The sequence below is a fragment of the Leucopleurus acutus genome (assembly GCF_964270905.1).
Source record: "Leucopleurus acutus genome assembly, chromosome: 13".
Taxonomy (NCBI): domain Eukaryota; kingdom Metazoa; phylum Chordata; class Mammalia; order Artiodactyla; family Delphinidae; genus Leucopleurus; species Leucopleurus acutus.
In genome coordinates this window covers 44,440,763-44,463,671 of record NC_139155.1, presented here as the reverse complement: position 1 = coordinate 44,463,671, position 22,909 = coordinate 44,440,763, and the positions used below count along the sequence as shown (strand labels likewise).

At 36.1% G+C, this 22,909-nt stretch overlaps 1 protein-coding gene across 2 annotated transcripts in view; it reads right to left on the bottom strand.

The window, feature by feature from the left end:
- Positions 1-3,185: 3,185 nt before the first annotated feature.
- Positions 3,186-22,909, bottom strand: part of DSC3 (desmocollin 3) — a gene marked incomplete at both ends in the record, with an annotated part of 38,873 nt that continues 19,149 nt past the window's right edge. The window contains 10 exons of one of the 2 annotated variants that reach the window (XM_082852786.1): positions 3,186-3,383; positions 5,301-5,543; positions 9,515-9,636; positions 11,996-12,211; positions 14,332-14,556; positions 15,468-15,610; positions 15,722-15,981; positions 18,994-19,179; positions 19,567-19,701; positions 22,299-22,462. In XM_082852786.1, coding sequence (XP_082708912.1) covers positions 3,186-3,383; positions 5,301-5,543; positions 9,515-9,636; positions 11,996-12,211; positions 14,332-14,556; positions 15,468-15,610; positions 15,722-15,981; positions 18,994-19,179; positions 19,567-19,701; positions 22,299-22,462 — 1,892 coding nt within the window. Of the gene's footprint in view, positions 3,384-3,479; positions 3,507-5,300; positions 5,544-9,514; positions 9,637-11,995; positions 12,212-14,331; positions 14,557-15,467; positions 15,611-15,721; positions 15,982-18,993; positions 19,180-19,566; positions 19,702-22,298; positions 22,463-22,909 lie in introns of those variants that run through there. The other variant, XM_082852787.1, reaches the window with a different exon arrangement.

Genomic DNA, 22,909 nt, shown 5'->3' with positions numbered 1-22,909 from the left:
TATATGTTATAAATGTTTACATTAAAAATAAGAAGCCCTTAAAAGGAAAATTACTCTTTAAAATGTCTAAGTCTAAAAAGCTAGATTTCAGGAGCAAATTAGAAAACAGAAAATGGAGCATCAAATAGAAAATTCAGACACCTGTTTAATTGAAGACATCTAGCTCAGTGACCAGAGGGCCTCATTAGGAATCCAGTATTCCCCATGAATGCCGTGTTTGTCCTGCACAACCAGTTCAGGCCCGTCCTGAAGACACTTTCAGACTCAGCAAGGAGTCGGCTCTCTTCTTGATTCCACACTCCAAATAAGAAAGGGTTGGTGACACTTCACCAAACTCAAATGGCAGCTGCCACTGGCCTGCGAAAAGAGGAAAAGGAAGGGCCTGGCCTAGGACAAATTAAGAAGCAAACAATGTTGCTTCAGGGTGTACCACTCATGTCCCTTTTGTGGCCTCTCTTTTTGCCCTTGAAGGCCTGGGCTTTCATGTTCCTCTCTGACTGTGCAAATACTCCACTTGGGCTTGCCCTCTCCTGGAGTTCTCTGTCCCCACCTGACCACGTGATCTTTTTCTTTCATGAATTCAAACTTCTTAGTTCCTCTATTATTTAAAAAATCCTCGTAAGAAAGCAAACCTGGAAAAAGTAATTTATACTGAAGGGTGATTGACAGCCCGGAGTATTTGCCAGCTAAGTGTTATTGACAAGGTTGGGAGAGAGATTAAAGAAAGGGGGCCTGATGGGAGGGCTGATTTCCTTGAATCACATCTATGCCTCTTTAAAACAGGGCAGTGATTAGGGAAATGACATTTTATAGTTTCCAGGCTTAGATTAGAACACAGTGTAAAGGTGACAGATTTGAGGTCTTAGGACAGTCACGCCCCACTTTCGTAAGATTTACCCCACCCCAGCCCCCTTTAGCCTTTAAAATCTGACCCAGAGAACATGGTTGTTCGGCTCTAAATTTTTTTAAATGTCGATTGGTAGGAGAGACAATGAAAATGGTTGTAGAAGATTTATTTTTACCAGAATTAGGTTAAAAGAAGTTTTTAGTGTTAGCTCCAAGAAAAACATTTCATCTCTGGAAACCTGTCACTGGAAGTCAAGGAGCCCTAGCTGTGATAGCCAGTCACCAGTTTGCTCCCAGTCTGTAGATGCAGAAGGAGACTGCAAAGCAAATCTACAGTCCCACGTGATCCCTTCTTTCCTTTCCACTGAAACCAGAAAAGTTTAATTAACTGTATACAATTTTAAACAAATTACATAAATGTACATGAACTATTTCCTGACATGCTTAGTTATCATGCAGCACCTAAGAACCAAACATACGTTCTCTATTTTTTAAATCCCGGATATTTATTATAGAACATACCACACCCCTGCCTCATTTAAAATTAAATGTTTTTCACTTTGTTTAAAATGTTGTTTTTCACTTTGTTTTAAATGTTGCATTGATTAATGATTTAACCATTAATGACTAGTGGTTATATATTTAACCATTAATGATTAATGGTTATATATTTGACCATTAATCAATAAACATTAATATGTATGTATGTGTATATATATACATATATCCAGTTCAAACTGTATTCCTATCGAACATTGCCACTTCATGGGCTAGCTCAACAAATTCTGCCTCCAAAGTAAAATAAAGAATTTTTTTTTGCAGGGTCGGGTATGGGGAGCAGGTCCCAATTCTTCATAGCTGCAAAATCTTAAAATTAATTTAGTCTTAATTATTTTTCTTTCAAACTTTTCTTCAACTAGTGATACCTATTATTTGTCGTCTATTTTTTAAGCTATCATTTGAAGTGAGTACATAATAATGTGCTATTAGGTTTATCATAAGATTAGATGTTAATTATTTTAAGTTTAAACGTCATTGCTTTTGGGGAATTTTGCAAGGCCTTCCAGAGGCTGTAGCATGTGAACAAATTTGAGAAGCACAAAATTTAAGCAACACCTTGGAAGATATTAAATTGCACCTAAGGTTTAAGTTTCCCTATATTCATTTGATTCATTATAGCATTGTGTAATATTTACCTGCTTTAATAAGGAATAATGTATTTCATTTGAAAATGGTAGTGAATAGAAATGAATGTTAATGCTCATTGCTACCATAACTACGATGGGAGTCTGTTTCTTCAGACTGATTCAATGGTGTAACTACAGTCCATCTAAGGATAAGATATTCTAATTGCAAATGACTACTGTCGAGAGAAAATAAAGAGCCATATGTGCTAAACTTGCAAATGAAAATATGAAAGTATAATTCTCAAGAGAAGAAAAGCAACTTTTTCTCAGCATAATTCTCATTACTGGCAAGTTATCAAAGGTAGTTCTGAATCTCAGGAAAAAGACTTGTGATTACAATCTCAACAGATCTTTACATTAAAATACTGGCAATAACTCTGTATGGTGAATATAGTTTTCTTTCTCGAGATTAAGGAAATTTAGATATATTCCTCATAACAGGACTTTTGTAAAATATAAAACACACTTTCAAAAGTATAAAAGCAACAAATTTTTTTTTTTTTTGGTCTACACTTTCCTGGTGTAGTTTTCACATTGTGGCTCTGTGTTTTTGAGACCTTATTAGGGCAATCTAGTATCTAGAACTGCTCTTCATAATCTAATTGCTACCCAGAAGAAAAACAAAATTCTAGTAGCCTTCAGAGCAAATGACCAGGTGCTACTGATTTTTTAGAGCTAAAAAAATCCAACATAATTTACCATAACGATTAATATTCTACTTTTATCTAAAGCTGGAATAAGGATGGAATTTCTAGCCCAGAGAGCTGTTCTACTATAGTCAGTCAAATACAGCTTCTATTGTTGGACTAATATTTAGCCAATGTATTTATTGGAAAAATATATGCAAAGAAGAGGAGGTCCTTTATAGACCTTAATTCAGTGCTATAGCATGAGATTTGCTGGTTGTCTATTTACTCAGCAGTAAAAGAGGCAAAATCTGTTTTAACATTTTAAACTTCCTGAAAAGATAAGTAACAAACTGTTTTAAAGTAGAAATTGGTATGTAGCATAATTCAAAAATTTTAGAAAAATTCATACATATTCATATTCATAGATATCTAGATATCTAGATATAAATTAAATCTTACAATATCCCTTTCAGAAACCTCCAGAATGTCTGACAAAGATATGTCTAATTGTAGCACTGTAACATTATTTCTTTGTGCATGTTTCTGCTAAGGCAGTAAATTTGGTTTCCAAATTATTTAAAAAGTCAAGGCCATCCTCTTCCTGTTTTTCACTGCAGCAACCTACAGAACCAGCTGGAGACCCTCTTCCTTCATAGTTATACGTAAGAACATAATCTTCAGATGGCATGTGGTCTTCATCCTCATTACACAGATGCAGTTTCTGTAAAGTTTAAAAACAAGAGATTGTATTATTGTTTTAAACACACTGAAAGATAAACATAAAATTTATTTTTTATTTACCTTTTATGTTTAATTTTTAACCAGTGTGTCCTCTAATGGATTCCTACATATAAAAAATGCACATCGTTGGTCTATATCACAGCCATACTACAAAGTCAGTATATTTTACATTTCTAGTAATCCATACAAATCCAAAATTATGTATACACATTATATTTAAGTACATTTAAATTATTACTAAATTCTTACCCCTAAATTTTATATCTAGAGGTCAGGCTAGTCCACAAAACGGTGGCAATATGCATAGCGGTTAGGAATTTGAGCTTGGATAGTCAAGCAGTCCTGATTTGGAGTCATAGCTTGGCTTTACCAACTAGCTACATGACTTTGAGCAAGTTATAATACTGAACATCTTTAACTCTCAGTTTCCTCGTTTCTAAAATAGGAATACAGACAATGACTATCTCACAGTATCATTATTAAGTGATGAAATAATAATGCATGAAAAATACCCTTATTATGTCCAGCACATAGTACATGTTCAATAAACTAAAATCACTATTATCTGCAGATATAATGTCAGTAATTACCACATTGTCTTCAGAATCAAGCTTCCGAGAGAGCCAAACCATGACAAAATAAAAAGATGCACCAAAAAGTTTCAGTGAAATTTAAAATAATCAAGATAACTCACACTGCAAAAACCTGGCCAGAATAGAGGCCAAGCATTCGGCCACATTTACCCTCGCTCTTTGTCACTGGCCTGTGTGCCAACTTGTCAAACTCGTGCACCTCTCCCCTTTCTCACCTGTGTACACATCCCCTCTCAAACCCAGCGCTTATTACCTTGGCTTACGTTAGCAAGTGCCTCTCTTCATGACCATTTTAGCCTCACGTCCCATTACCTGACATGCACATTGGAGAACACCCCTAAGAGTGTTTCTTAAGCTTCCCTCCTCCTCAGCCTGATCTTACATGGCTACTGACTGTCTAGAAACAGAAAAGGGATTAACATTTGAATTTGATGAAAAAAATAAATATGCTGTGGACCTATGATAACCTACAGCCATGTCACAGAATGTTGCCCATCTACAGTCCATCAAAGGCTTTAGGGTTTCTGGACCAGTGTTTGTATTACAACAGCACTGGTACTCTCTGATAGAAGAAATGAAAACTTCGTACCAGAAAGAATACTTAATTCAGTGGTCCTCTACTCAGGCTGCACGTTTGAATCACCTGAGGAGCTTAAAAAAAAAAAAAGCTAAACCAATTAGAATCGGAATCTTTCAAGGTGAAGCACAGGCATTAGTATTTTTTAAAAGCTTCCCAGGGAATTTTGATGTGCTGCCAGGAATGAAAATCCCTTATTGAACCCCCCTATCTTTCACATCCTTGCTTTCCTCTGAATTAGAAAACAGTTTATATATGCATGATGCTTTTTACATGAAAAAATAGTTCATATGAACCATATTATTTAATATTCACTCCAGAATTCTGTACAGACGCTTTCTTTTCACAGAGAGATGCAGATTTGATTTGGGGATTTTTGTGATTGTGGAGAATGAGATTTTTTCCCTATTCTTCTATATTAAAAGAGTTCATGAGATAAACACACACCTAAAAATGAAATGCAACTTTAGTGAGGGATAGTAGAATCCTCCAATTTTCATGAGATTTTAGAAATTAAGAGAAATGTGACACATGAAATAAAAACTTTTATATCAAATACTGTAACAAAATCAAAGAGCAGGGGCAAAAATAATCAGAGAGTGAGAGAGAAAGGATACATTGGAGAATCTGAAAAGGAAGTTTCTGAAAATATATATTAATCTCAATTTCCTAATGTCCTCCACTTGGACATTTAAATTTCAGGGTCAAAACACTCAAGAAAACTCACTTCACCAAGGCGGGGCTGAGTGAAATTGTACCACTCCGAGTGGTCCATCTCCACAGTGCCTCCTCTGCAGGAATCCAGGGTGTGATGATGCCCAGCCCCCTGGCACAATTCCAAGGTCTGGTTTCCTCGTTTTACCATTTCAATGGTTTCCTGCCTGCCATTTTGAACTTCTGATCCCATAGTACCACAAAAGCCTTGGCTAGAGTTGTTGACTGTATGGGTCGTAAAGCCACTGGGAGAACACTGAAATAAGATAAAATAAGACAGTTCATATAGGGAGGAAATGGATTCCAAGTAAAGTCGCAAGAAGGCAAAGGAGACAGCTCGTTTACTCAACCTTTTATTCATTCATTCATTCAACAGACATTTATCACTTTCCAATTAGATGCAAAGATAGAGACAAGGTCCCTCAGTGGCTTCAAGAAGCTCTTACTCCAATGAGGCAGAAAAATAGACAGTTACTTTAAGAATGTGATTATGCTGATGTACAGGTGAACACAGAATGCTATAGGGACACAGAGGAAGAGCATGAAAATTCAAACTCGGAGAAAGTAAGTGGAGCAAACTGGGAAAACTCTGAGCTGAGGGATTCCTACTGAGAAATAGGAGGAAGAATGCATTATCTGTAAGAGGGTCTAGAGGCAAAGCCAAATGGGGTTCCTTGGGGGTTCCCAACTTCAGCCTGTTGAGAATGCCTACCACAGAAAGTTCAAAGAGAGAGAGGAAGCTAGAGAGGTTATAAAAGGCCAGAGGACATAAAGATCTATATGCCATGCTAAAATTTTTAGACTATCTTGAAGATTATGGGGACAAAAAGAATGGTTTTAATAACAGGCAAGGGACATATTTAAAAAAAATCATTTTAGGCAATAATGTGAAAGACAAATAAGAAGGAGACAAGTTTAGAGTCATGGATATCAGTCAGTGAAACATTATAGGTGAAAAATGATAAGGATCTAAGCCAAAGTCGAAGCAGCGATGATTAAAAGAAGAGGATGGACTCCACAGAGTGCTTACTGGTGGTTAGACGGATGAGGCAGCAAAGGGAAGGGTCAGGAGTTATTCCTATGTGTCCTGCTTATGCAACTAGATAGATGGTATGATTCACTGAAACAGGGAGGAAGGATGCACTTGCGGGTGAGAGGAGGGTGAGCAATTCAGTTTTGGACGTGGTAAACGAGAAACCTGTGGATTTCCAAAATGAGTATATGAATATGTGGTCTGGAGCTCAGGTGAGAGATCTGAGCTGCAGTATAATTCTGGGAGTCACTTCCATGTAGGGGGGAGTTGAAGCCATGGGAATAAATTATATCACCCAGAGAAAACTGCAGACCAAAAGAAAAAAAGGCTAAGAATAGAACGACAAGAAACATCATGTTTTAAAGGGTGGATAAAGGAATTAGAGCTGTGACAGAATTGATGTGGAATAGCCACTGAGATAATACGGAACCAAAAAGCCATGACTCTCTAGCCAAGAGAGGATTACGGTAAGGAGATCAATGGTGTAGAAAAAAATCCAAGTAGGGTAAGAACTGGTTCAAATAAAGTAAGCACCCATGAGAGTCAAGTAAAAAAGTGGCCAGTGGTGATCTGTGTCAAAAGAATTTCCACGGAGTGCGGAATGAACAGGAAGTAATGTCATAGAGAAATCGAGTAAAAAATATTTCTCTCAAAAAATTCAGTTTCAAAGAAAAAGAAATATGGAGGGATCTAGGGGAGGACAAAGAGTCAAGGGAATATTTTAAAATGGAAAAGACTTGATTAAACATTAACTTAATGCTGGAACTGAACACCAACCCTCCAGGCCACAGGTGAGATGTTTAGTTACAGCAATAACCTCTGCATGTCAGTTTGAATTCTAAACCATCACTTTCATGACAAGACCTCCACTATAATCAGGTGTCATTGTGTCATCTTCTTACCAATTTATTTTTTCTATCTAATATGCAGAGTCTCTATCAAAACAAAGATTTTCAAGTTCAGATAATTTACTGAATCTGAAATATATCTATAAAAGTCAAACATATTATTTTACTGCCTTTGAAAAAAATACCAGAAAAGAGAACTGAAAAGTAGCCATTTGGTGGCACTGCTACCCTACATTTTTTGCTTAGGTCGCTGCTACAGTAAAATTCTATCACACACACACACACACACACACAAATCCTGTTTGTCAAATCTCCTTGATGGGTATAATTTTGTCATTATAAATACATATTGAGATCATATTTCTAAGCTAATAAAGGGAGAATTGAAAATAAACTAAAATCAAAGCTGAATCCACAGTACTGTTTCACATTCTCTAATCTCTGTTCCTTCCTCCAAGTTTATTCTCATAGGGCATCAACAACTCCTTCTCCATGTCAGTGATTTTCAAATTTACTTTTCCAGTCCTGATTTTTCACACAACTCCTAACCCCATCTGAATGCCTTTGACTTAAACTCAGATTCAAAACTAAAGTTACCACCTTTACTCATTGTATTAAAATGAGTTTACACATTCACCGTGAAATTTTGTTGCATTTTGTAAAAATATGCCTAAAATTATATACTGGTATAAATTAACAATTTCAAGTCCTTTTGAGAAGTGTTCCTAATAGAGAACAGGTAAATAGGTGTATGTTATGGTGAAGTGGCCAATCAATGCCACCGACTCCAGCATCAAATGGCAAAGAAAAAAAATTAAGTACAGCTCAATCATTCCATTCTCAGATATAAAATAAGAGCTTACTAAGAGTCAAGGACGATCATGGGGCTAAATCTATTTCCTGAATGGAGAGATAATTACAGGGTTCCACACATAGGCATGTCAAGCATAGAGGAGTCATGATTTTGCCTGATGGTGGGAAGGAAGCGAAAGAAATAGTCGATAAGAAAGGCATCGTCACCTTGAGATACAGAAAAGGCCTGATATAAAGTCACTGTCCGGGCTATAGCTTCTGTCACATTGACTCCACTTTTTATTACTTAAAAGAAAACAATTTTATTTATACATTTAAAATATTTCTTATCCATCCCTATTTTAATTTTCCAATAACCATTATCCTAGTAGAGTTATCTCATGCTTAAATTATCAAAAGATCCTAATCCTTTATCCTCCCCATTCCTAACGTCTTCCTGTTCTTGTTGGTCACCCTACTGATTCAGTATCACACTGCTCACGTTATGCCACTTTCGTGCAGAAAGCCTTGACTGGCTCTCCCTTACCAAGAGAATAAATCCAAAATCCTTAGTGTGCCACAAAAAAGTTTCATCCCCCATCCCTCTCTTATTGTATCTTCTCCCTCCAGAACCTAAGTGTCAAGCCTCTAGTCCAAAACATCATTTCTTCCATTTCAAATCAATTTATTTACTATTTGGTGAATAATCCCTAAACTTTGTCATCTCCTTTTTTATTCATTAGGCTGTTTTTCTCCATCTCTTCACTTTCAAACCCTTCATGTTCTTTATGGTACAGAGTAATCTGTACCTCTTCCACCAGGCCTTTCTGGTTGATATCCAGACATCATGAATATACTTATGTATCATCAGTATCTTTGAACTCCACCAGTGTCCTATCATATTGGGGCTAATAGTTTACTGTCATATTCCTATTTATTTTTCAATTTCTCAAGAATGAATTGAAATCTTTTCGAGGGAAGAACATGCCTTGTAATAATTTTTTACATACTTCCCGCAGAACAAGAAGCATAGTGCCAAGCACCTCAGAGGTCCCAAGAAATGTGTAAGAAAAGAAAGTGGCAGTATTGTTCCAATCTGCCCCCCCAAACACACACTTTTTTGTAAACATATATCTTTTTGATATTTTTAGTTTATCTTGAGAACTTTCAGCAAGTTCTTCCTATTATAAATGGTCAAAGAGTTAGATAAACAAACAATATCTGAAAATATACATTGTAGAGAGCAGTCAAAAAGATTCTTCTTATAATAAATTCACAACATCAAATAATAAGTTTTAAACCATAACACTAGAGAGTAGAAAAAAGATAACTAAAACAATACATCTGGTTTAATAAATGCCCTATAAAAATATTTGAATATTGACAGATAACATATTTATGTCTACAGAATCTGATCAAATGAAAAATAGAAATTAACTCCTAAATTCTGAAATAACTTCATGAGGATGAGTTAAAGAAATTGTGGGAACTACTCAGAGATAAATAGCCGTATAAAAAAATTAATAAAATAAAATTCAAAAAAAAATTACTTACCACTTTATCATCTCCAGGTGCTTCTGTGTTTGAGATGATTAAGTTTTGCTGTGCCAAATCTTCAGGAAAACTTTTTTTATTTCTGGCACTAACAAGTCCACATACTACAGTTAGCAATATAGCTGAGTTAAAAACAAAAACAAAAATGTTTAACATGCACACAATAAAATACTCATCTTTTATTTCTTATTACCTAAGGTGCACAGGAGGAAAACAAGTCACTGAGCATGGTGTCCCACAAATTACCCTGGCCCTTCTAAATGAACAGGCCATGATTTAGCTTAGATTTTAACATTTAAAGCGATTATATGTATATTTTGATACACATATCTTCAAGAGTTTGGATTCCACCCATCATTTAAGTATTTTGAATCATGAATTTTTAAAAAATCAATGACTTTTTTTTTTTTTTTTTTGCGGTAAGCGGGCCTCTCACCGCTGCAGCCTCTCCTGTTGCAGAGCACAGGCTCCGTGGGCCATGGCTCATGGGCCCAGCCGCTCCGTGGCACGTGGGATCCCCCCGGACTGGGGCACGAACCCGTGTCCCCTGCATCGGCAGGCGGACTCTCAACCACTGTGCCACCAGGGAAGCCCCAATGACATTTTTTAAGACAAAGACTTTAAAGAGATTTACTGATTCCCAAAAGAATGGTTTGCCAATATGAATAGATAACAAAGCAGACTTTTCTTCCCAGAATAGATTTATCTCCAAGTATCTTAATTAAACTTACTTTGTATTTTGCCTATTCAGAATTTTCATTCTGCATCATAATTGTGGGAGGTTGAAATATATAATAATAAAGCTAACAGCAACAACTCTTTACAATGTTCTACAAGCCCCTATACCAAGGATTGCCAACCTACGGCCCCAAATCCAGCCCACCATGTTTTGTATGACTCATGAGCTGTGGTTTTTATATGTTTAAATGACTGAAAAAAATCAAAAGAATAATAGTTTATTACATGGGAAAATTATATGAAATGCAAATTTTAGTGTCCATAAATAAAGTTCTAATGGAACACAGCCATGTCTGCGGTTTAAATGTTTTCTATGGCTGCTCTCTCGCTGCAAGGGCAGATTTCATTGGTTACAAATGAAACCATATGGCCTGCAAAGTTTAAAATATATACTATCTTGCCCTTCACAGAAAAAGTGTACCAACCCTTGCCAACTGTGTGTGGCCCCTTGTTACCTTTCTGGTTCCACTTCCTACACTCCTCTTCCCTCATCCTCTCTCTACTCTCAGGCCACACTGGTCTCCCTGCCTTCCTTGATTTCTCAAGCATTCCCTCACCTTAGGGCCTTTGAACTGACTTTCTCCTCTTACTGAAAGCTCTTCCTTAAGTATTCTTGGCTGACTCTTTCACCTTTTCCAAAAACCATCAATGATAACCTTCTCAGTTAGGCTGGCCCAACCATCTATTGAGAATTACTATCACTAGCACCCATCCCCCGCACTCACCCACACACACTTTACAGCACCAGAGACCCTAATTATCTGGCTCTATTTTTTTCCTCCACAGCATTTAATTTATTTATTACTTTACTGTCACAAGGAAGACTTTGTTTTGGCTTGTTTGCTTTTGTCTGCTTTGTTCATTGATGAATCCCAAGCACCTAGACAGTTCTGGTATATAGTAGGTGTTCAATATATATATATTTTTTTGAGTTGATAAAAAATAATAAACACTTATTAGAAATGTACCATGCACTGTTTTAAGCTCTTCACATGCATTAACTCAATGAATCTCCGGTGCTACCCCATAAAATAACCTACTACAATTATCCCTTTTTACAGATGAGGAAACTGAAGCACAGTGAAGTAACTTGCCCCAGGTCACATGTCTTACAAATAATAGAGCTAGGGTCCAAACCCAGACAGTCTGGTTCCAGAGTCTTACTCTTAACCACTAGTCCTATCACAGAATAAAGGAACAACAGCTAAAATAAGCTAAAGGATTGAATGGAAATGAAAAGGGAAGAAAAAATACGGCACCATTGGGAACTACATAACTGGTTAGGAGGAGGTTAATAGAATTTAATTAACCTGGTAGGATACACCCAAGAAGAGATATTGCTGTGATTTGAACACCTCCCATAAGTCTGTAGCTGAAATGAAAATGACATGACATGAAAGTGGCTTTTAGTGGACTTGCATATGGCAGAAGTTTTAGATTGTTTGATTTAGCCTTAAAAGGGGTAGTATGAGGACCAAGAAATAAAAGCTATACATTGACAGGTTTGGCAAAATCTAAGGCATTTTCAACAGTTCTGTCCAAGAATGAAATCTTTGATCTCAAAAAGGATTTTGCTTCTTCTCACAGAAAATATTCACTCAGAACTCAGAAAATAATACAAAAAGAATTTGTAAAGGGGACTCACACCTGACAGATAGCTGGACAAGATTTCTTTTCAAAGACCTTTTCCTGCACTCAGATATTTATTTTATATTTCAAAGTCAGGTAAGTAAAAGGACTTACAGAAAAGCAATGCTATACCCAGAAGTATTGCAAGGATCGCCCATGTGCCAAGTATCGCTCCTGCAGCCATGCGACATTGATCTGGATAAGTACAATCACAGAGGTTCACTCTCAAGGTTTTTGTTGCAGATTGACCTTCTACATCTTTTACGGTAATGGAAATAGAATATTCTTGAAATTTGGCATTTTTCCGGTATGAAAGACGGGCAGCTGTATCTGAAAGAAAAGAATGATATTTTTAATGAACATTGATTCCTCCTCTAACATCTGTTCCACCACACCTATTTTTAAAGACACTATTCTCAAGGAACCACCTTCCCTGTGAAAATGGATAAAAAAAGATGACGATCTTCAACCTTTTCAGGCACTAATATCACCAGATGTATGTTGCCCACTGTAACTTTTTAGAAGAGAGGCTTAAAGAAATAATTTGGCATTGGAGTGACCCAGCAGCCTTTCAGCAATATTTAGTATTCCCTTATTTCCTCCCTTATCTACAAGCTAATGATTGGCTCTTGACATACACTCCAAGCATTTCTCTAAAGTACCAGTTTATGGTACTCATAAAAAATTAACACCAATAGTTACACACAAGAGATGTCTTAAGTTCATATTTTCTTATCCATTTATCTTCTGGTACCTGTCCACTGTCTTTATGTATAAGGTAATTTCTCAAAGGGCAACTGACCCTTGGTATTTAACACCTTCCCTGTGGAAGTAATCTCAATACCAGAAAACTAATTAACATCACCCAGGCTAGGTATAAGGCTTACATAAACACAGACATATCTATATCCTAACAATACAAGTTTTTACGAACAGCGGTATTTCCCCAATGAACCTGCTACCTTATTTCAATGACTTTATTATCAACTGACCAAAAGCTCCACACACTTTCAATGGCAATTGCAATCTTTTGGGTTTTTCAATAAGTGAAATGACAAAATACCATAATGCACCTCCTGGAAGTGATCTGTAATTTCTAAGCCTTTCTTAAATGCACGGTTAGAGCTGTTGAGAACTTCAAAGATTTCTGGCTACACCTCAGACACAAAGCTCCCAGAGGAATGTGAATTACCACTAAGGTTTATTTGGAACTTTTCAGGATTATATTGTGTTTAAAGTAAAATCCTTCAAATCTCTCTCGTCCCTCAAGACCACAGGCTTATTCATTACCTCAAGACCAAGAGCCATATTCATGTCCATTCACTCGTACTAGTGCAGCAGCCTCTGACTTTCCCTGCTACTCAACTCTGCACTCTTCAAACTGCCCTCCTAACTGTTATCAATGTCACTGTTTTTAAGACATAAACCTGGTACAGCATTGCCTTACTTGTACACTCTCAATGCGTACCTGCTGTCACCAACCATACAAAGGTCAGCCTCCTCAGCTAGTACATAAGGCCCTTCATCACCACTCCCGCCAAATCTCTCGGCATTCCTACTAAAACCTTCTAAACTCTAACAACCCTGATTTACTTATTGCCCTAGTATTTTCCTGATTTCATGCATATTTGTTTATCAATTATTGATTAAACAAACATTTATTAAGCAGTTAGTGTCTACCAAGCACTGGGCTAGGTGCTGGAAATACACAGATGGGTTACAAATGTTCTGAGAAAGTCATGTATTAGAGCAGAAAGGTAAACAAGTAAGAATACAACACGTAGATTACATGTAGATACAACAGGTAGACAGTAGGTGCTCCATAAATATTATGAATTAATATCAAGCTAAGAAGTGGGAAGGAGGTAGTCTAGGCAGAAGGAACAGCATATGCAAAAGCTGAATTGCATGAAAGAGCACAGCACAGCAACAAAACAGCAGTGAACTATGGCTATAACATAGAAAACTGTACACCTCAGAAACCACTACTGTAGCAGTCTGCACTGCAGGTTTCAGTGCCAGGCCTCTGTCCACAGCCCACCATGTTTCCTTCCAGAATGTTATAGAGTGCTTATCCCACATACCCAGACCCCTCATTTCCAGAGTCTGCTTACACTAAAATTTAAGCCTCCCACCTTCTGTTCTTTCCTCATCGGACAGTAGTTACTTCAAAAACACAGCAAGAACAGTTTGTTTTAATGATAAGTTGCTCAATATTTTAACAAGGATTTTTTGTCTTTGTTGTAAATGTAAATTCTGCCTTCATAAAAATTATGATTTTGTTTCATTTTATGTACAATATAAAACACAGGTCCCACACAATGTGTGCAAAAGTTACTTCTAAAATATGTTCATGAGAATCCATTTTACATTATGCTTCACATGAGTAAAGCAGTAAATCCATTCTCACTTATTTCAGAGCATATAAATCATTATTTTTGATGAAATACCATTAACTTTGGCAAGGGTCCATAGTCTGTTGATTTCTGGAGAAGTTTTTGCCAAGCTGAAGTGAAATGGAGCGCCGTGCATGGGCTCGTCAGGATCAACGGCTGAAATGTCAACATGTTCCATCTTTGGTTTGCAAATTACTAGATAATTTTGAAGTATTTCTGGCGGATTATCATTCTCATCTACAATTTTAACTTCAATGGTTCCAGTACATGATCTACTATCTAGGAAGAAAGGAAAAAAGTTTAGTGTAGTTCATAGACTTTTATAGTTTCTTAAGAAAAATAATCAACTAGATTCTACATAGGATGTATGGGTTTTTTTTTTAAATAAACTCTGATCATTAGAGAAAATGGTAAATAAGAAGGTAGATGGATAAATGAAACCCTGTAGATCACCTAAAATGAGTATGCTGTTGATAGTATCAGATATAACTGGCCATAAAACTTTTACCAGAATTATTACCAAAAAGTAAAACCAAATGTCTGAATTTCAAACTCTCTATTTCCTTGGGTTTCGTTTGGTCTAGATGTTAAGGAACAGTAAAGTGACTACAGAAAAGTTACTCTAATCCTGGTACACATTTAAACCACTTAGGGAGATTTTAAAAAATATACGATGCCCAGGCTCCCCAACCAGGGATTCTGATTCAGTTGGTATGAGGTAGTGTCTACACCTTGATATTTTTTTAAATGTCCCAAATTATTTTAATACGTAGCCAGGGTTGAGAAACTCTGGGTTACTTTAAGGAACAGAATTCAAGGAAAGAATTATTTTGACTTAATAGTCAACTGAGCTATTTAACAGCTCAATTTAAAATGATGTAAAGAGATCTAGAAGAGTCTGATGAGACCATTTCATCTAGTCGTAGACTTAAGTTTCATCTCTGTCCTCTGACATAGAGATCTATAGGCATTTAAGATGCTGCCATGCTAGGGATATAAAGATAAATAAGGCATGGTTTCATGTCACCAAGCAGTTTCACCTTGTTTGATGATTAAGATAAATAGAAACAATCTTTAAAGTAATTTCTAAGAATTCTATATACTTAACACAAGGATAATTCTGCACAAGAATAAATGAAGTTTATTCTCTAATTCTTTTATAACATACCAGATGAAAGCTGGTGTCTTACCTTTATCTATTGCCAGGACTGTAACATTATACAAGGCACTTCTGGGAGTTACAGCCTCCCTGTCTAAGATTTTGGAAGTTTCGAGTGAGCCCGTAATTTCATTAATGGTGATCCACCCTTTCGGGTCATGCAATAATTTGTACCTGTTAATAAAAAGTAAAAATAGTTTTTAGCACTATAAAATGTATTGAAATATATTACTGTCTCATTATTACAAATACATAATTAGTATGTGGTTATAGATTTCTTTGTACCTTAAACCACTGCTACTTCTAGTGTCAGGGTCATATGCCTTATATCCATCGATCTTTGAACCCACTGGGGAGTTTTCTTTAATCTGTACACATTGGACTGCAGGTCTGCATTCAGGCCCTTCGTCCTGATCCTTCACACGAACTGTGACCACGGCTCTGTTCATGTTTGTCATTCTGAGTGTCACATCTCCAGTAAATGGAGCTTCATTGCCTACTCCAATTTCCAGGATCACTTGACGGATTTCTTCATAATTCAGTGGCTTTAAAAAAAGGACAAGTATATGAACATCAGTGTAAAATACATTAGCTATTTTAAATAGCAAGTGATCTTTTGTCGATATGAACAGTGCTACATAAATTCTGTGCTCTCACTTAGCCAATATTGACTTTTATCCTTTGCTAAAGAGAGAGGTGATTCTTCACTAAGCCTTTAGCAAGAGTGGTCAGAAAGTTTCTGCAGGTGGTTTTATGGAGTTGTGGGAAAGCAATTCCTAAAATATTTTTATAGCTTATTCTTACTAAGGAAAATTATTCTGAACCTGAAGATAATGCAAAAACATGACCGTGTTCTTCTGGCCTTATTTAGAAGACCGGCCTAAGGGTCATCTGACTCTCGGAGAAGGTTCAACTTACTATTTACCACCGATGAGGGCCCAGACATTTTACAGCTCTTATAAAACTAGACGTTGACTTAAAGCTGAAATGGTGCAGTGATTTTATTTTCTCTCTGATAGAAATGGTATTTCAAATGCATGTTTTAATTGTCCTCTAAGGCATATAACTAAGCAATCTTTATTTCAGCTTTTCCTTTTATCAAAATCCATACAGCTTCTCATTTCTTCTAGGAAGCTGCTTTGGCTTTTTGCTGAGTCCCTCACTGATAAGTTAAGTAAACTTTTTACCGATGCTAACTATTTTTATGAAAATTTTATTTTTGACAATTTGAGAATTATACTTTGGCATTGTTTGTAGTTTATCCAATGAAACTCTCACAGTGAAGAATGCAGAGGGGTAAGAAAAATATAATGTGCTATTGGCACTATTATTATCGTCATCCCCATTTTAGAGAGCAGGAAAGTGAAGAAGAGGAAATAAACTGGGTTTCTCAAAGCCAAAAGAAACTCATTCAAGCTGGAGCTTCAAGCCAGGTAGTCTGGTATGAGTCCATTTTCCTAACCACCACACTATAATCCTTCTGCTTAATTGACTCACCAGCCTCTAAAATCTTCTAAATCAATTCTTTGGTTACAATTGATTTTTATACAGCAAACAAGCCAAATCCATAAAACAGTATTTTACACTGTACTGAAAAGCTAACGCACTTTTTCTTTCATTCTCTTTCTGCTTATCAAAATAATCACTGGCTGAACATTGAACAAAATCAAAACTGATGAGTAAAATTTTGGGTTTAAGCCTTTCTCCACATCTCCACTTCTAAGCAGTATCAAGCTGAGATACTAATACCACAAGTCCAATAAGAAGTCAAGAAAAGTTCTGAATCTTAGAATCTACAAAATGTATGTGAAATTCTTTTTGATTCTTTTATTAATATCCCAGAAACTGGAGCGCCAAGAGAGAAAAGGATTAATATCTGTTTATTTGCCGCTAATGAACACTACCTCACAAATTGCCCGTATTTCTATGATCAGGCTGAGAGTCTGCTAGCAATGAGAAATGGATGGAAATTTAGAAAACAGCTGCTGCCCTAGAAGAGGTGCAGTTATTCAATCTAGAGTTACTTGCTAAAAGCCCTAGAGATTTTTAATGCAATCTTTTAAGGCTTAAACTGGATATTGCTGTAGTAGCTTAAAACTCTGCAAGATTTAGAAATCTGATGGGATGAAATCAATGATTAATGAAAAAATATGAATTCTCTTCAACCATAGGATACCTTCTTGTTTCATCAACTGAAAAAAAATTGTCCAAAAATATCCCATATCTGCACTAAGATGCTAACAATTCCCTAGAAAATGTATTGTTGTGAAGATGGATGTGAGGACTTTCTACGTTGAGAATGACCAAGAACTGTCTTCCTCACTCAAGCTCTGATGCACTGCTGCTGTTGCTGAAATGCAGAGAAAAATACTAAGATGGAAAGATTACCCAGGACACCCAGCTGAAGACTGAATTAGCTCATACTCTACAGTTTCAAAAAAGTTATTATGGAAAATTATAACACTATTCCCAAGAACATGATGTGACTTCTAAAAATATAATACTAATATCCTATAGTTTACCAAGTGCTCTCATTTTCATTATCATATTTGAACAGCTACTAGGAAGGCAGAGAGAAATATTATTTATATTTTACAGATAATACAGAGGCTAATTTTCCAAGATCACAGAGCTATGCAAAGCAATTTAACACAGGGCTTAAGAGCAGATAACCTGGAATCAAAGAAACATAGATTCAAATCCTCTCTCTACTACATCTGAGCTGTGTCACTTTGGGTAGGTTTCTTAATGTCTCTGAGACTAAGTTTTCTCTTCTGTACAATTGTTATAAGAATGACATTTAACATTAGCGCACACAGTAAGTGCTGCTTTACACTACAGGACAATTTTCTTTCTTTTTCTGGGTAAGGAATATAAAACCAAGAGTCCTTCCCAAAAGAGCCTTTTCTGCCCTTATAACCTGGACCCTAGAATGTAACAGTACTACCAAAAATACAACATATAAAACAAAGAATATGTTCATTCAGTGCTGTTTGATGTAATACTATATTTCATCCTCAGTATTACCTTTAAGAAGTTCAGATACAACCAGTCATATATTCAAGAGAGAGAGAGACACAGAGAGAAGAATATGAGCCTCTAAATTATATCATGTAAAGAATAGTTAGAGGAATTGGGAATATTTATCTTAGAGAAGGTAAATCTCAAATAGACATCACAGCCTTTTCAAAGGATTATACCTGTTTTGTATAACATTAGAGATAAAACCTGGTCCAAAGACACGGGTTACAAGGAGAATAATTTAGGCACAGTAAAAGTAAGGCCTTCTGAGAATTAGAGTTCTCCAGACATGGAATAAGCTGCCAATGGATATACAGAGATTCTTACGATCGAGACTGTTCAAGCATAAGCTAGATGCCTAATAGCTGGTAACAAATTATAGAAGAAAGGCAGCATTAAAGCAGAACAAGTGAACTAAATAGATTAAGTTCTCTTCCAACTTGTAAAGTCTATGATCTGAAACTACTTAGTTGATTAAACCATTAGTTGATTAAAACTTAACTTGCCAAATTGTCTATTACTCATTATTACTTTACCTTTACAACACAGAGAACACCTTCATTAGTTTCTTTGTCTGTACTGATTTTGAAATGTCCATTTTCATTGCCCTTTAAAATAGTAAAATTGGCTCTCCAACTGGCAGTGTTAATTAAATCCTTATCTTCTATAGGTATTCGTAAGATTTCCACATTGAACGTATTTTCCTCTACTGATGCTTCATACTGAAACAGAGAAAGCGCATTAAAAACTTACTTTATAAAGGAAACTTTTACAAAGAAAGTAAAATGTTTCTTCCACTCCAAAAGTACTTGTTCTTACAGCTTTTGCCTAGATTATTTTAAAACATGAATCACAAAAGCATTGTTTTACTAAGGGTTATCTTTTAAATGAATGAAGAACTTTGTTACAAATAAAAGACTAATGCTATGGTCTTTAACAAAAGGGAGAGAATATAAACACTATTATGAATAAATAAAAGATATTTATACGTCAGATATTTCATTTTATTGATAAAATAAACATGCATACTTCAAAGTATGATAAATATTTTATTAATTCAGATTAAATAAAGATAACAATAGAGATCAATTTTGATATTATCTACTTACAGCATTTTGTCTGAAAGTGGGTAAATTGTCATTTGAATCTTTTACTGTTATGATGCAAGTTGTTGTATTCATCAATCCAAAAAATTGACCATTCATGTCTTGCACTTTCATTATCATTGAGTACTTGTCTACAACCTGAAAACAAAGCAAATATTTAATTAGCTTTAAAAACCTTGTTTAGATTTATAAAGGAAACCTCAGTTGTTCACACTTCTATTGGTGTGTATCCATGCTTTTATTTGATTTCCCTATTTGTATATACCCAACGACATGGTAGACGGGAATAAAGCTGAAAAGGTAAGCAGAAATTCAATTACAAGATCCAGAGTAAGAATGTAGACTTATGCTTAAGCAGCAGGTAATGGGAAAGGTTTTATGCGAGTCATAGTGGGAGCACAAAATAGAAAGAGTTGAGTTTGAGAAAGAATATATTTAAAAGAAGGTCGAGCACAATTTGGAGTAAGCTGAGCTGAGGTTCAAAGAAACCAGTTAAAGGCTCCTGAAATAGTACAAAGCTGGGGCATTAGCAATGAGGACAAAAGGAAAGGGTGAGGAAAGTTATCTGTAAGTCAGAATGGAGTTGGACTTAAGAACAGATGGTATGCACAAGCTACGAGAGAAAGAGGGGGTGGAAGATGCTGCTCAGGTGTACTACCTGGATAACAGGCACACAGAAGTATCACCAACCAATACAGGAAGACAGCGGTTCTCTGAGGAAGTGAACACTGGCAAGGTTGGCAAGGAGAGGCGAAAAAAATGAGTTTTGTCTGGTGGATACTGAATTTTACGTTCCTATGGGAAATCTAAGGAGAAAGGTCCAGAAGACAGCTGGATAGATGGCCCTATAATTCAGGGGAGTTCAAGGCCAGAAACACCAATCTGGGAGTCAGCAGTATGTAGATAGTGGTTGAGATTATGGCAAGAATCTGATTTCCTGGGAGAGGTTAAAGGATGAGAAGAGCTGAGGATATAAGGAACAACAGCATTTCAAGCAGGAGGGAAGTAAGAAGACAAAGCAAAGGACAGACACTCAAAACAAAAGATCAGAGAAGCAGGAGGAGAACCAGAAATCCAAGAGAAGAGAGAGTTTTAATAATTGCCAGCACTAGAGAGAGTTTTAATGATTAACCTTTGGATTAGGCAGTTAGGTGGTCACTGTTGACTTCTGCGAATGGAGTTTGCAAATGGTGTGTTGATGATGAAATGGAGTCCCTGGTCTGTGACACAATCACCTCTGTTGCCTTTCCTTCTATTTTACTCTTCTTTCTTTAGCCACTCTACTCCTTTTGTTCTTCTTCATTTTCTATTTCCCTCTCTCCCTTCCTTGGTCTTTATTTTACTCATCCTTCTTTCACGGCGGAAACCAACATTCCCACCCTGAAACGCTCCTTCCACAGGCTCCAGCACTCTCTGAGACCCTGCTTTTTCTTCCTCTAAATGCAGTTTCTCTAGCTCCCTTGTTCATTTCTTTACTTCCTGTATTGTCCCCTACAACACACCTCATGGTTGTTCCCCACAAAATCCCATTATATTTTTTTTGATCAAGCAAGCATATCTGGATTTGACCCCAAATCTGTATCTTACAAGCTGTGTAACCTTAACTTATTTAATTTCTCTAAGCCTCATTTGTCAATATTGAAAAATTAGGAAAAATCCTTGTTTTCACTTGATTACCGTATCATCTCTAAATATTCCACAGATTCAACACACATTCATATTGTTCCCTTCAAACTTTCCCATTTATTATGGCCATTATGTATTTTATCACATAGCATGTCCTGACCCCACAAAAATAAAAATAATAATAAATAAAACCTTTGTACTCTTTTTTATTCTTTTTTATAGGTTCTCACCACCTCTCCCTTTTGCTCTGACATCAAATCCTGCTGATTTCTTCTTTATAATATGTCTCCCAGTCGTATCGATCCTTCCATTTATGTTACTCTAGTTTTAGTGGGAACCACTGAAGTGTTCTAATAAAGCTACTTTGTACATATGAAATTGATTGATCTGCCTCAGTCAATAATGCAAGACTCTGAGTTAAATATGGGCTGATGAAATGGACAAGAGCAAGATCAGAAGATTCAGTGCAGTAATCTGACCTGGGCAAGTCAATCAATCCTTCTGTCACCTTTCTCCCCTATAGATTGGATATAACCTCTATCTAATCAAACAAGGAAATTATAAAGATGAGATCAAATTATGCATAAAGAATTTGAACATCAAGTGCTATACACGTAAAAATATGCTATTACTATCATCCAAATAGTGTTACAGATTTTTAATAATCAACTTTATCTCAACTAATCCTTTCCTGATTAAAAGTACATATCTATAATAACTGGATAGGGATCAGGGTATAATCTATACCCATGGAACAAGCAACACTAATTGTCCTACATGAGAATTGAGCTGGAACACTGAGCTGGAACCAACTAGCCATACACAAGAAATAAAGTATTATTCAATAATATCAACATTGATAGCAATATCTTTTTTTCTCACCCCTTCTGAACACCAGTTGATCTTTATTTCTATTCCTCATGGTTTCTCTTACATAAGGAAATAGAAATAATATAAAAACAGGTAACATAGCCAGGAATTCTTATTGTCTTATGCCTAAATAAAATAAAATGAGAAACTCCTAAGCCACAGGATAGCAAATTATAGTAAATTGGGGGTGGTGGGTTCAACCCCAAGTAAAATGATAATCTACGGATTGTGAAAGCTACCTCTCTGTCCAAATAATGAGAGACTGTGATTACACCTGTGCTGGGATGCACAGAAAAGATCCCAGGTTTTCCTGGCGTCTGCTCCAAAATGCTATACATCAGGCGCGTATGCATCGTGTCTGGTTCATCTCTGTCTGTGGCACAAATCACTCCCACTGTAGTACCTACATGTTTAAAAAAAGAGTCTTTACTTTCCAGAATTGCAAAATATGTTTAGGCATATCTACACTTCTCAAATTCTTAACAGTGATGGTGGAAACCTCATTTACGATGTATTTCTTACCAGAGATATTCCATCTTTACACAGTACTGATGAAGATGACTTCAAATTTATAATATGAAACACTTTGATGCTGAGAATCAAGGCATACTCTTACTTTGTTCACAGCTTAAACTATTTGATAGTAAATTTATTAAAAACTTATTTAAATGGCATCCAAGAATAATTTCAACACATATTCCCACATACTGCAATAACTAACCTAGCTGGAGAGAGAAACCATGTCTCCTAAGCAATCAGATTTTTTTAAATCAAAGTTTTGATTAATAACTAAATCAAGGCTGACTTGGGTTATAACTGGATAGATGATGAAGTTGACCTTTCACATCTC